At 39.5% G+C, this 12,907-nt stretch overlaps 2 protein-coding genes across 2 annotated transcripts; both read right to left on the bottom strand.

Annotated features, from left to right (window-relative positions):
- Positions 1-2,973: 2,973 nt before the first annotated feature.
- LOC119734128 lies at positions 2,974-4,369 on the bottom strand. The gene is made up of 2 exons (XM_038207485.1): positions 3,940-4,369; positions 2,974-3,206 (listed from the first exon to the last, which is right to left on the bottom strand). The coding sequence occupies exons 1-2, from the start codon at positions 4,211-4,213 to the stop codon at positions 3,127-3,129; spliced, it is 354 nt and encodes a 117-aa protein (XP_038063413.1). The 5' UTR covers positions 4,214-4,369; the 3' UTR covers positions 2,974-3,126.
- Positions 4,370-5,616: 1,247 nt separating this feature from the next.
- On the bottom strand, positions 5,617-8,864 carry LOC119734127. The gene is made up of 4 exons (XM_038207484.1): positions 8,721-8,864; positions 7,743-7,853; positions 6,999-7,106; positions 5,617-6,100 (listed from the first exon to the last, which is right to left on the bottom strand). Exons 1-4 carry the CDS (start codon positions 8,721-8,723, stop codon positions 5,756-5,758), a joined length of 567 nt encoding a protein of 188 aa, XP_038063412.1. The 5' UTR covers positions 8,724-8,864; the 3' UTR covers positions 5,617-5,755.
- Between the last annotated feature and the right edge of the window lie 4,043 nt (positions 8,865-12,907).

Below are 12,907 nucleotides of genomic sequence, written 5' to 3'. Positions count from 1 at the left end.
TCTTGAAAACACTGGCTAAATTATGAGACACAATAATCATTATAACATTTAAACGAACACCTCATAAAGAGTGAATACATCAGTCGAAAGTTTCAATCGGAAAGCTCTGATGGCGTCAAAATCCTTGTTTATTAACATGTTTCTGTTTAAACGATAACAATTCATTCGTCAATCCATTTGGAATTTCATTAATCATTCACTACAAAAAAAAATTTCATTAAAAACCTAAATTTTTAAAGATTTCTTTTAAAATTTAGTGTTAAACAATAATTTATTCAAAACAATCAATTTTTATAGATTTTATTAAACATCCTATCTCCACAGCCGAAAGATTTAATTCGGGAAAGCTCTGCTGTCATTATTCTTCTTTGTTAACATGTTTGTGTTTAATAAATACAATCAAAATTCATTATTCAAACTCTTTGGAATCCCAAGAAACATTCAATATTAAAAAAAAAATAATTAAAAACTCAATTCTTAAAGATTTTATTTTAAATTCATTGTTATAACATTTCATTAACAATCAATATTTTAAAAATTTGATTAAACATCCAATGTTTCTTATTGCGTAAAGATTTCATATTATCTCGTATAATGAATTAACACATAAACCTGTGCAAGATGGATTTCATTCAGGCCCGAGATGAACGTGTTCCGTTATTACAGTGGGTCTTGTAAACAATAGGTCTTCGACTATGAACATTATATTTACAATTTTAAAACAATATTATACAAGCACTGAAGATTCACGGCATATTATGGATAATGAAACACTACCGAAATACCAACAGGGTTGTGGTTCAGCAAGCTGGGCCTTATCAGAGTATCAACGCGTGCTATCAATTCTAAGGATCTCAAAGACTTCATCTACTTGAACTTTATTGTGTTGGCATCATGTTTGCTTACTCTGATCTGCATGAACTTTTTCCAGTCAACCTTGGTCCCTGCTTCTGAAGACCGCACTCTCAATAATCCCCGGCTTTGACTATATGTCTTCCAGTCTAGTATGTGTGATGTCTGGACTGTAGTTACATTATATGGTGTGGGAGTTTTGCGAGCCATCTTGATGAGCGTCACAAGCTGCGAGGGTACAAATATTTCACCAATCTTCTTAATTCGCCTCTCGATTGTACTGTGGATTGCATCACCTTCCGATTGGCCATGATTTGTTTAAAATAAGTTCAGTGTGATTTCCTGAAAGCCTTCGACCTTTCTACAAAATAGAGCATCATGGACGGAACGATTGAGTTTTTATTTTGGCCAACACAGCCGTCAGAGTACAAGTCGACTTTTTCACAACCTTGCTCATCAACTTGGGATAGGTATTGATGAAGGTATGAAGCTATTTCGGAAGAGCCAGAAACCATCTCTGCTAGCCAATTCAAAAATCGTGAAATTAAAACATGACAGACGGCGTTTATCGCAAAAGTTCTGAGCGGTCCGATTTTGGTAGGTAAATGACCTGCTGAAGGTTAAAAAAAACAGCAGCTCGATACTTGTCGTCAGTGAAAGCTTTCGCTTTCGCAGCACTTTTCAATGAACGGGATTTCTCTTTCTCCAGCACATGACTATCAAACATGTCTTGTAGTTCCTTCTTGTGTTCATCGCTTGATCTATGAAAGGTGTTGCACAAACCACACAAATCTTTCTTAGCATGGTGGAACTTTTTTTTTGTACATATTATACATGATCGTGAAGTTGAGATCAGGAGAGAGATACTGGCACTTGGACTTCGCCCTACAATAATGGGACTCCATCCTTGGAAATTGATCAATATGGGCTTTCACCTGCTCCCTGAGTGACCTGTCCCTCGCAAACTGCTGTCTACCACCACGACACTCTCCTTCAAGTACACCAAACTTGTCTCTCTTGTCAAAAAGGGTGCGGACTACACAAAACGAAATACCAAGGGTACTGGTAAATAATTTCCGACACACTTGCCATTGTTGAGCATCCTCATGTACATGTAGCTTCGGCAGATAATACAAATACTTATTTTGTTCCCTATCTTTGTTGACAGATACATATCTTGTGAGCCATTCACGTTGTTTTTGCAAATCACCCATGTTGTAATAGGCTTCTCTGATCTGGTGACGCTGTTCAATAGTAATGCAGTAAGGCAATCCAGGCCCCTTTTAAGGCAATGCCAGCAGTTACTCTCTCCTAAGTTACCGAGCTTGGCAGGTACACATTTGTTTGATTTTTTCAGTTGTGTAAGCTTTCCCTCCGTTTCTGTTGTGCTTAACTGCTGCATTTTTACTACTTTTTCTCTTGACTCCATCTGAAATAAGTGGCCTTCCCTCACCATCAACTAGAAAGTCACTGGGCTCAACAACAATTTTGAATCCAGGTGGAGAACATTGTAAACCAGACGGGCTGGCTGATGAAGAGAGTGATGTTATGTGATCCTGTCCAGGTGACACAGGGGCACATCCACCAGATGACAAAGTGGAAGGAAAAAACTGTGGACCAGCAGGCATGCCGGCCGAAGCAGACAGCGATGTTACGTGGTTTTGTCCACCAGACACAGGGGCACATCCACTAGATGACAAAATGGAAGGAGAAAACTGTGGACCAGCAGGCAAGCCAGCTGAAGAAGACAGCGATGTTACGTGGCCGTGTCCACCAGACACAGGGGCACATCCACCAGATGACAAAGTGGAAGGAGAAAACTGTGGACCAACAGGCAAGCCAGCTGAAGAAGACAGCGATGTTACGTGGCCGTGTCCACCAGACACAGGGGCACATCCACCAGATGACAAAGTGGAAGGAGAAAACTGTGTACCAGCAGGCAAGCCAGCTGAAGAAGACAGCGATGTTACGTGGCCGTGTCCACCAGACACAGGGGCACATCCACCAGATGACAAAGTGGAAGGAGAAAACTGTGGACCAGCAGGCAAGCCAGCTGAGGAAGACAGCGATGTTACGTGGTCGTGTCCACCAGACACAGGGGCACATCCACTAGATGTTACGTGGTCGTGTCCATGCGACACTGGGGCACTTCCACTAGATGAAAGCAAGTCTATCAACGGAGTAGATGAATTGGGATTTAACAAATCATGAAAAAGATTGTGTTTTACAAGTACTGTTTAACAAAAAATGGTCGTAACAAAGCAAACAGAAACACTAAGTACAGGCTGCCCAGACCTCTTCCCCGCACATGAAGTCGTCACACCTTGCAGGCTTGTGTGTTGAGTCATCTGTATCTAAAGTAAGTGAGAAAAAAAGCTCTCTTTAGCAAAGAAGGGAGGTGTTTTATAGAGATGCATATAAAACCAACTGTAGTGTTTACAGAATTACTGGAAATTTCTCCTCATTTTACCTCATATAGGGAACTATGACAGGACAAATATGTTTTCCACATCAGATGATTCATAAATGTCTTGCGCGCTTCATTTTTTGTGCAAAATTAGTTGATTTCAACAGGTATGCTTTGCATTTGATTTTTCTCACACAACCCCATGAAGGAAAAAACTTATATTGAATTATAATCGGTATTCTTGATATTGTTAAAACTTATAGTATGTATGTTTTGAAAAGCTTACGACTTGTTTGAACTTTATAAACAAAAATTAACAATTGTGAAGCCACCCGTTTTTTTAATAAGATCGCTTCCTATTTCAATCATTAAAAGTTTAAAAACTTGTTTTTTCTCTAAAAGAAAACATTACGATTGCCTGCTTTTATGTTTGGCAGCTATTTCAAAGATCAACCTTTTGTAAAATTTGTTTGCCAGTATACTTGGATCCCATGGGAATACCAACTTTTCAGATGGTAATTAACTGGACAGTTCACACGTTCGTAAAATTAAAAACAGTGCAGCGTGAACAAAATGCAAGTGATGTACTTTCTCAATAAACTAAAATTAAAATCAAGTGATAGAAATATACTGGACATTATCATTTGTTTTACTAAATAATATTACAGGAGATTGCATACCTTGGGTTCTTTTTGTGTTGTTTGCTCTAAGTTTAGCAAGAGGAACGTCCGAATCGGAATCACTGTCCTGCAGATCATCAGAGCAGTCTTCGACATCAATCACCTCTCCCTCCCATGTCTGCCGTCCCCACTGCATTTTTACTCTACTCCCCTTCCGTAGCTTTTTGCTCAACAGCTTGACGTCTTTTAGTTTCACTACATTTTGGGTGCCATCCTTCCACTCCACCAGGAGATCAGTCCCAGGATCAAATCTGTATAAAAAAGGGTTTATCATTATATACACGAGTTTTAATAATCCATTTTCCAAATACACTGAGTGGGATTCAAGTAGAAACAGTATGTTTCCGACGCTTAAAAAAATAGAAGACGAATCATAACAAGGCTAAATTCCTGTAGCTCTCATAACAACAAAATGGCTATCCCTGGATAATAAGTCTCCATCAATGTACACTGTAAATCCAGGTGTTTAGTTTCTAAACACATTATAAATGCTTATTTGCAACACTTTTTAAACATTTTAACACGTTTACGAATAGAGTATTTATCCACATAAACATACGTGTTTAACACTCTGAAGAAATGGTCTGATAAACACACTGTTTAACAGTTAAACGCATGGTTTATTCAAATAAACACTGTGACGTGTATAAGAAAGTGTTCAAATATAAACACTTTGACATGTTTACATGTTGCAACGGTTTATAAACATTTTAACACGTTTATAAGTGCTTAAGTGTTTAATAAGACGAAACATGTTTAACAATACATGTATATGCATTGGGCTTCACTACTACTATTCATGTGTTGAATTTCAAAGGTTTTTTCGTGCTTCTTTGGCACTGAAAAGGCAGTGCCGTAACAAAATAGCCCAGCACTCAGAGCCTCTATTGGCCTAACCACCTGGAAGGCACTTTGAAATTCGTCTTCAGAAAATAAAAAAACATCCTTAATTTTTCAAATCTGTATATTTTTATATACTAGTAATCCAAAAGCTGGTTTGCAGCTGCAGTTAAGTGTATAACACGCATCATATCTTTATTTGCACATTTTGTTTTCTTGTACTTGTTAAGACTGTGGTTATGAAAGTTCTGTTTTCTTGGTGTTTTCTTTACCATACATAATATTGTAATTTCTTTAAAAGTACCAAAACTTGTACATGTACTAAAAAATTTTATTTCCAAACTTTTGACTGGGCCAAAGTATGTGCAAATTCATGGCCTTTTATGCCATAAAAACTTGCTGAAACAAGTAACAAACTAAATGTATCAATGCTATACAAAAATTAAGCTAAATAACACATTTGACTTTTTTAGCTGACGCAGTTTGCTCAATCTAGCTTGCCCATCCAAGCAATAGTTGGAGAAATGTAAACTGCAGTAGGGCCAAGTAAGAAAATACTTGTGTTTCCTATTATCTAATGACCTGGAAGACCATGCTGATATCGATAAAACTGTGATTTAAAAAAGAAATTTGGAGGCATCACAGTAATTTGTTCCACCCCAAAGCCTGAAAAAAGTGGCTTACTCAGTAATTTTGTTTGTTTGTATCCACAATCACGACATTCTTTAAACACTTAATTCACATGTTAAATGTTACAAAATGTTAACTGTTACAAAGTGCAAGGGTTCAAAATATAACTGATTATCATCCTACTCTAATATTTTGGCAGTACAACAGTTAGGGGAAAAGAGATATAGTACCCTAAATATTTGTGTTGTAACAGAAAACATGTTTTTTTCTTCTTGGCCTAATGAGTTTAAGCAGCATGTTGTGTAATGGACAAAATAAGGTGAGAAGGGTTCTACTGCAACTGCTTTTAATTTTCAGCAACAGCTTTTAATTTTCTTTGCAAAGCCGTTTGGAACATTCTGAATTTGGCACTCTTTTGGCCATCATAGGGCACACCCTTAACAACATGGTTCTGGAGTGTTCCAAGGAGCTGAGAATAAGTCTTTGGGTACTCCAGGTCGAATAGGTAGTACACTCCAATGAGTAAGAGGATTGCAGCAGTGGCAGTAGAACCCTTCTCACTCATAATACTGACTCCATCAGCTACAACAAAAGATGCTTGCAGCTTGTTGTTTGATGTGAAGATTACCAGCTTCGGTGGCTCATTTCTTGGGGTGTGGAGTTCCTTTTTGATGTCACCATCTGGTATGTCCTGCAGGAAGAAGCATCAAATATTTTTTTTTTTCACTTTCAAAAGATATGCTCTGGTTCTCACCAACGTAAAGCATGCAGGAAACAGCAATGTATATAAAACAATAACTGTGCTGTATTTGTAATTTAATGTTTGCAAAAAATTTTGGGCAAGCTTGCCTATTAGCAATCTGCAATCTCGTACTTTTGGGTCAACATCCAATCCCTTTCCCCCAAAAAAGGGTTGGGGCGATTTCAAACTTCAGCCATATGCCCTTTATGGAGAAATGTTACTGTTTCAAGATATCCTGATAAATGCATGCATGCTATTTCAATTTCAACCCCCCCCCCAAAAAAAAAAACCATGAGGAAAGATCATCATGTTTGCCAATGTGAGAAAATATTTATAATGGTGGATTCTGCAAAGTGCTCATCTAACCGTGGGTAAACCCCTAATGCTGCTAGCATTATAACAAATCATCAGCATCTAACTAAGCGGCTGCCTGCCAAGGTGCACAACCCTACCATGTTTGACACTCCCTTTGATAGATCAAACCCACAATTTCTCAATTATGATCCCAGCTGTGTACCCACTTTACCATGATGCAATAAGTGAAAAGTAAAAGTTGTTGTAATCAGGTTTCTCAGGTGTCTATTCATAATATGGCAGTAATACAGCATTCAACATGAAAGTCTGTATAGCCACAGGCTTGTGCCTTAAGTCCGAATTATACTCAACTTTTAGCGGCATTTTTAATGCAACATCATTTCCTAAGTTAATTAAGTGAATAACTTTGCTGTTTTCGCCAAACATAGAGATGCTGTAAATCCAGGTCAAATGGCACACAGTCTCAATCTGTGTTTGAAATAGGCTGTGGACACGAAAAATGATGTTTCAGTAACATTCAATAATTACAAACCTCTTTCATGGTGATGATCGACCTAGTCTTTCTTCCCTTCCCCTTCTCAAAGGCTGTTGCCTTTTCCACGTAAGAAATTATAGGGATCATCCTCTCTGGCTCGGCCTCCTGTTACAAAAAATTTTAAAATAAGAAATGAATACATACATGTCCTGAAGTAAATGTTGCTACAAAATATGACATGTTTCCAGAATGATATTAGAAAAATATAAAAGTTGTATTAAAGTGTATGGCAGAGTAGTTTTGCGTTACAACCCCAGAGGAGTGACACCTAATCTTTGGCCCACAGGGACCACTTTTGCACTTGCATTTAGTCCCAAGAGCATGAATACACACAGCAAACTCTTATCATAACACCAGCTATTATAAAGTTCTCTGTGATATAAAAATCCTTATAAATTCTATAATTCCCTATCACTTTATTCATTGTATAGGCATTGAATATGCAGTCTCTGGACATAAGGCTTGCACCACTTCAGGTCCATGAATAGTGCTTATATGGAAGTTTAGTAAGTTGATTTTTTGACCAAACACAGGATGAGAGAAAAAAAAATCACACCGGCCGCATTGGGATTCGACCCTGAGACCTCTGATGCTAAGCTACACGCATGGGCACAATTTTTTTTTTTGGAGGGGGGGGGGGGTTGCTGTATCATTCCGTGTAACGGTGTATTTGTGGAAGGCTCCATGCAGCGTTGTCCACAATACTGTACCTGAGTGTCATTGTATGTTTTTTGTACATACCTCTGTTTTCGATTCCATAATTTTCTCTACTGCATCCATGAAGACGATGATGTTGTCTTGGATGGCCTGAAACTTTGTCTCACCAAGGAGGAGTTGAAAATCATGCATCACCTGCATGGAAATGTAAGTCATTATAAATTAAAATACGGTGCAGATAACCCTTGCCCCACTAGTTCAGCAATCCAACATGCTGCAAAATTCAAAATCCCAAACTTGTAATAAAATTGTAGTCAAAATAGACTTGATGGGTTCATAGTACATGCACACGCTTTGCCATAAATTTGTAAAAGCTTTTAATTTTTTTTTTTTGGGGGGGGGAGCAAAACCATTTTGGTCACCCAAAAGTGGGTCCAAAAAAATTGCATTCCAGATGCTCTAGTGGTGCAATCTGAGGCAATTGACCACTGTAACAATTTTTAAGGCAAAAATTGTGGTGATACGCAGTGCTTGCCTTCACTGTGATGACAATTAAACAAACATTTAGTTTGTTTTGGGGGAGGGGGCCATGGCTCTCCCCATGGATCTCCCTTGTTTAACACTTCGTTTTACACTATACCATTTCTCAAAATCAAAGAACACATACATATATAGCACATTGGCCCAATTACCGTGGAAATGAAAAAGCCAAAAATAAGATGACAGGAAAATTGTCATCGAGATTCTGACAAAGATGCTCTACAATTTTTTTTTTACTGCATTAAACAAATATTTGTAAATATATTACTATATGAGGCCAAAAAAGAAAATACTTCTGCTTCAGGTTACCCTACCTACCAAATTTTGACAGCCCCTACCCTGGGGGATGGGGAGGTTTAGGGAAAAAAACCCAGCTTACCCTTGACTACAAGAAGACACGTGCGATCAACACAGAAAAATATTACCCAAACATACCTTACCTACATACCCTCTTTTTCCAAATGCCATGTAATCGGAAGCAGAATTGTTTTTTTTTGGGGCCTAAGCAATTAGTGCACCTACCATTGCACCATCTTCATAGCAAGGTATTTTCTCAAGGATTGGATGAACCTGAGAATCCGGTAGAGTACGAATCCACTGCTCGTTCCTTCGAAAGGTTTCGCTGAGCAGCAGCTTGATGTGCTTCACATTTCGTGTCTCACTCTTGTCCCACTGACTCGCTAGCTCCTTAAGATGTTCCTCATACTCTGCATCAGTACAGCTCTTGTGACCAGAAATGTGCAGCTGTGCTCCTCTGACAGATTTCCTGGGCTGGTCATTGGTGTCCTCCCGTCCCCTCTTCTCTCCTTGTACCTCTGCTGGTTTTGGTGGCACTGTCTTCTTTTTTGATGCCCATCGCATGTGTCGAATCCTCTGGCTTAAGCATTTCGTGAAAAAGGACTGAGAAAAAAATCAAGGGAAATCAGTACCATTAAGTGAGCATGCTGCTTCCACACTGGCAGATCTATAATCCCGGCCAACTTGAAAATGGTTAGGACACCCACTCCCGCTCAATGTTGTTCTCTCCAGCTGATGGAGCACACACCACGCAATGAGAAACAACTTTGACCAGATGCTTGGGTGGGGGAAGGGGGAGGGCCATGCAGCAAGTTTTGGCAGGGATTGCAGAGGGTGGGGGCAGAGGGCCAAAACTTCTCACGATGCTCCTTGAACAGCACTTTATACCTCAGGAATAATTTTAGCAAGAAAAGAATACATTTTCATGTAGGGGTGTGAGTGTTACTCACTGACCAGGTTATGAATTTGCAACTGAAGTGAAAAGGAACATTTTGGGTACAGCTCCTTTATTTCCTTCTGAACCGTTTAAAATACTTTATATTGTTCTCAGAAAGAAAATCTCATTGGAACGCTTGTGCTTGTCAGCTGGAGCTCGAACAGGGCTGTGCAAACTATCTTATGAATTTATCTTATGTGTACAAAATGTAGGGTAATCGCGTGTGACAAAAAATTCACAAAAGTTAATAAACATAACACACGCAATTGTCTAGCCTACAATGAGCACAACCAATAAAGGACCAATGAGGTAAAACTGAGCAGAAACAAATTTACCCATGCATGTTCTCCTTCTCGGGCAATTGCAGGAAATTCTTGGTGCATCTTCTTGCCAATATCATGATATTCAGATGAGCTGCTGATGTTGGGGAAGTTGGCAGTGTAGTAATGTGCAGCCTCTGCAATCATTTCTTTCCAAATCTGAAATTCTGTCCCAGCCTTTAGATGTTGCTGAATGGTTGTGCTGAATGATGGCAATGAAGTTGCTGATGTCACCCGGGATGAAATCCCACAAGCAGTAGTGGGTGCAGGGAAGGTCTTTGTACTGGTAGATGGACCAACATCCACATCTATTAGTTTGATTTCTGAGTACTCATCCGGAGCATGACTTTTCCCCTCTTCAGAAGGCAATTCTGCTGGAGGAGTGGATGTTTTTCGATGCCACGTCTGTCCTGGTTGTAGAATCATCAGAATGGACTTGGAAAATTCCATGAGGGATTCAGTGTCGTCTATTTCAGTCCCATCTTCCTCCAGAACTACTGCCAACAAGTCACTTGATGCAAATGCAAACTTTTGCTGTGCTGAAATGACAGAAATAGTGGTACATGTGAAAGGAAAATGTTGCCATCTATCAGTATTATCCCCTGTTACCCTTTTACCCTAAACCTAGCACGTATTCCCTCCCTGCCACTAGTCCCCCCCCCAAAAAAAAATACAAACAAACAAACCAACAACCACCCAAGGTTACAACTTTCAGTTGTATGTGGCAGTTTTGTGTTATTTTTCTCATTTTTAATTTTTCATGACCCCAGGGGCAGATCCAGGAATTTTTGCAGGTTTTGTTTTTCATCAGCAAAAAACAAGTGTGAAATGTTGGCACCTTTTTCTTTCTCAAAACACTTGACCCCCGTAAAATCAGGGGGAGGGGAGTGTGGGGAGGGGGGGGGGCAGGGCTCATACCATAATTTCAATGGGGGCGCTGTTAAAATGTGACGATTATTAACACTTTATCAAAGAATAATGTACACATACCCCCTAACAAAGCTGGCTCTGTACGTATTTTTGGCAAGGCAGACATTATTACTAGCAAAAACAATCTGGGTGTCGGGGGGGGGGGGGGGGGGGGGGGGGGGGGGGGGGGGTTCCTAATTTTTTTTTCTCAGGAATTTCTATGGAAAAATATTTGATGGACAGAGCTGGGGTGGGGGCTGAATATTGGCCCCCAAATCTCCCCCCCCCCCTCTGGATTCGCGTTCAATTTCGTTTTTTTTTTCAATATTAAATTTGGACAAATAATTTGTTTCTTTATGAAGAAGTGAGTGTAACATACCTTTGTTAAGAAGTTCCTCATAGCAAATAGCTGGAATGCATTTTCTGGAAAGTCTGTCACTGCTCCAGACTTTGAAAACAGGCATCTTGTCAACCTTATACTGGTAACCAGACCAACAACTTTAAGCAGAAAAATAGGGGATGTGTGCATTTAGAGGAAAATGCATTGTAAAATCAGACAGAGTGTTTTTTTTTATGCAAGTGGCTCATTACAGCTTTTCTACAGTACACTGCAAACAACTTTGACAAAAGTCATGACCCCAACATAATCAGGGACAGGGGAATTTTTCATCTCGAAAATGACAATCCCACATCTTGGTTAGGCAGTCTAGGGAAGATTTGGGGATACAGTAGGTGCATTGGTTATTTGAAACATTCACATTTTCTGTTTTTCTGTTATTAGAAAGAACAATTAGTCGGGGTTCAGAAAGGCGAGTGTGTGAGGACTTAATTGGCAGTTTAGATGTAATTATGCCTAGCATAATGGAAGCTGGGCCTATTGTAAAACTTTATGTTGTACAACAGATTCAGAGAGGCTCGCATGTATGAGAATATTTGTTAATCACACCTGTCTGTCCAGAGTATGAGTGCACACTTAACGGCCACCTTGAAAAGAGCTGGGAATACTCAACTATGGTTTGTTCTCCAGTAGGATCAAGAACATATGAAATTATGTGGTTGTCAAAATGCTTGACAGTCTGGCAGGAAACAACAAATAATTTCTTTCCATCGTGGATCAAAATATCATGAAGAATTCCAAAGACGGGTAAATCATCACCTCTGTTAGAAAGAACAAGGCAGCATCCTACTTTGTATGTGTGCCCAAGTATGGTAGCACAGTTAGTTGCGTACACTTGCAAGCCTTGCCCAGCATCAACTCCACAGATGCCCGACATGTTGTCAACAAGCTCAGGGTACTTATCATTGAACAGCACAGAACTTCCTTCTTTTATGATGTCTCCTGGATACAAAAATGACTCTCTCTGTGTGAGTGACCCAAACTGTTTGTATGACATATATTTCTGGTGCTTTGTGCTAATGCTCAAGGGAAGATTCTTGAAACACTTCCACTTCTTATTTTTGAAGAATCCATGCTTTGCTTCAAATCTCATGCACCAATGGTGTCTCAAGGGTCCATACAAAAGGAGTTGACGTGGAAGATGCACACAATAATGCATTTTGGGTATAACACGGCCCATGGGGTAAAGTGTCACAAAATGACTGTGGTGTTCATATATTAACTGAGACATAAGTGCAGCTGTAATTGCATTACAGTAAGGGCTTGTTGCAAGTAGGGTGAGCTGAACCAGCCTGAGAAAATTGACCCACTTTGGCTCATCTCTTGGCACTTTGCTCCCGATCATGTAAGGCAATGTAACAATTAAGGTCAAGATGGAAGCTGATGTTTGTTTGAATTTTCCATCACCTTTCAAACAGCTCTCATAAACTTGTTCAGGTTTGGATCCTGCCTCAAGATATGTGTATGAAAATGAAACTATCATTGAATTCAGCCACTTCAGAGTGAAGTATTTTGAATTGTATATGAATTCATTCAGCATATATTTCAACTCATGAGGAACAATTCCTTCCAGAAAAAGGTGCATAGGGTCCTGAACAAATCCAGAACAAAGCTTGTAGTCTGGAATTTCCTGGAGACAACTACGGTTGTTTATGCCCCACTGCCTGCTCCAGTAATTGCGTGCAGGTTTTGACAAGTTGTCATCCAGCATGATACATCGTCTCCGGTGCTCTTCCTCATTCCTCAAGACAAAATCCCTTTCAACAAATGTTCTCTTCATTTCATGTCCTGTTGCTTTACAATTTCTACATCCCCTATGTGCAAATGAGACACCCTCCTTGAATCCTCC

Source organism: Patiria miniata, unplaced genomic scaffold (assembly GCF_015706575.1).
Source record: "Patiria miniata isolate m_02_andy unplaced genomic scaffold, ASM1570657v1 HiC_scaffold_26, whole genome shotgun sequence".
Lineage (NCBI taxonomy): Eukaryota > Metazoa > Echinodermata > Asteroidea > Valvatida > Asterinidae > Patiria > Patiria miniata.
The sequence above is the reverse complement of the archived record's forward strand: the minus strand, read 5'-3'. Positions and strand labels throughout refer to the sequence as shown.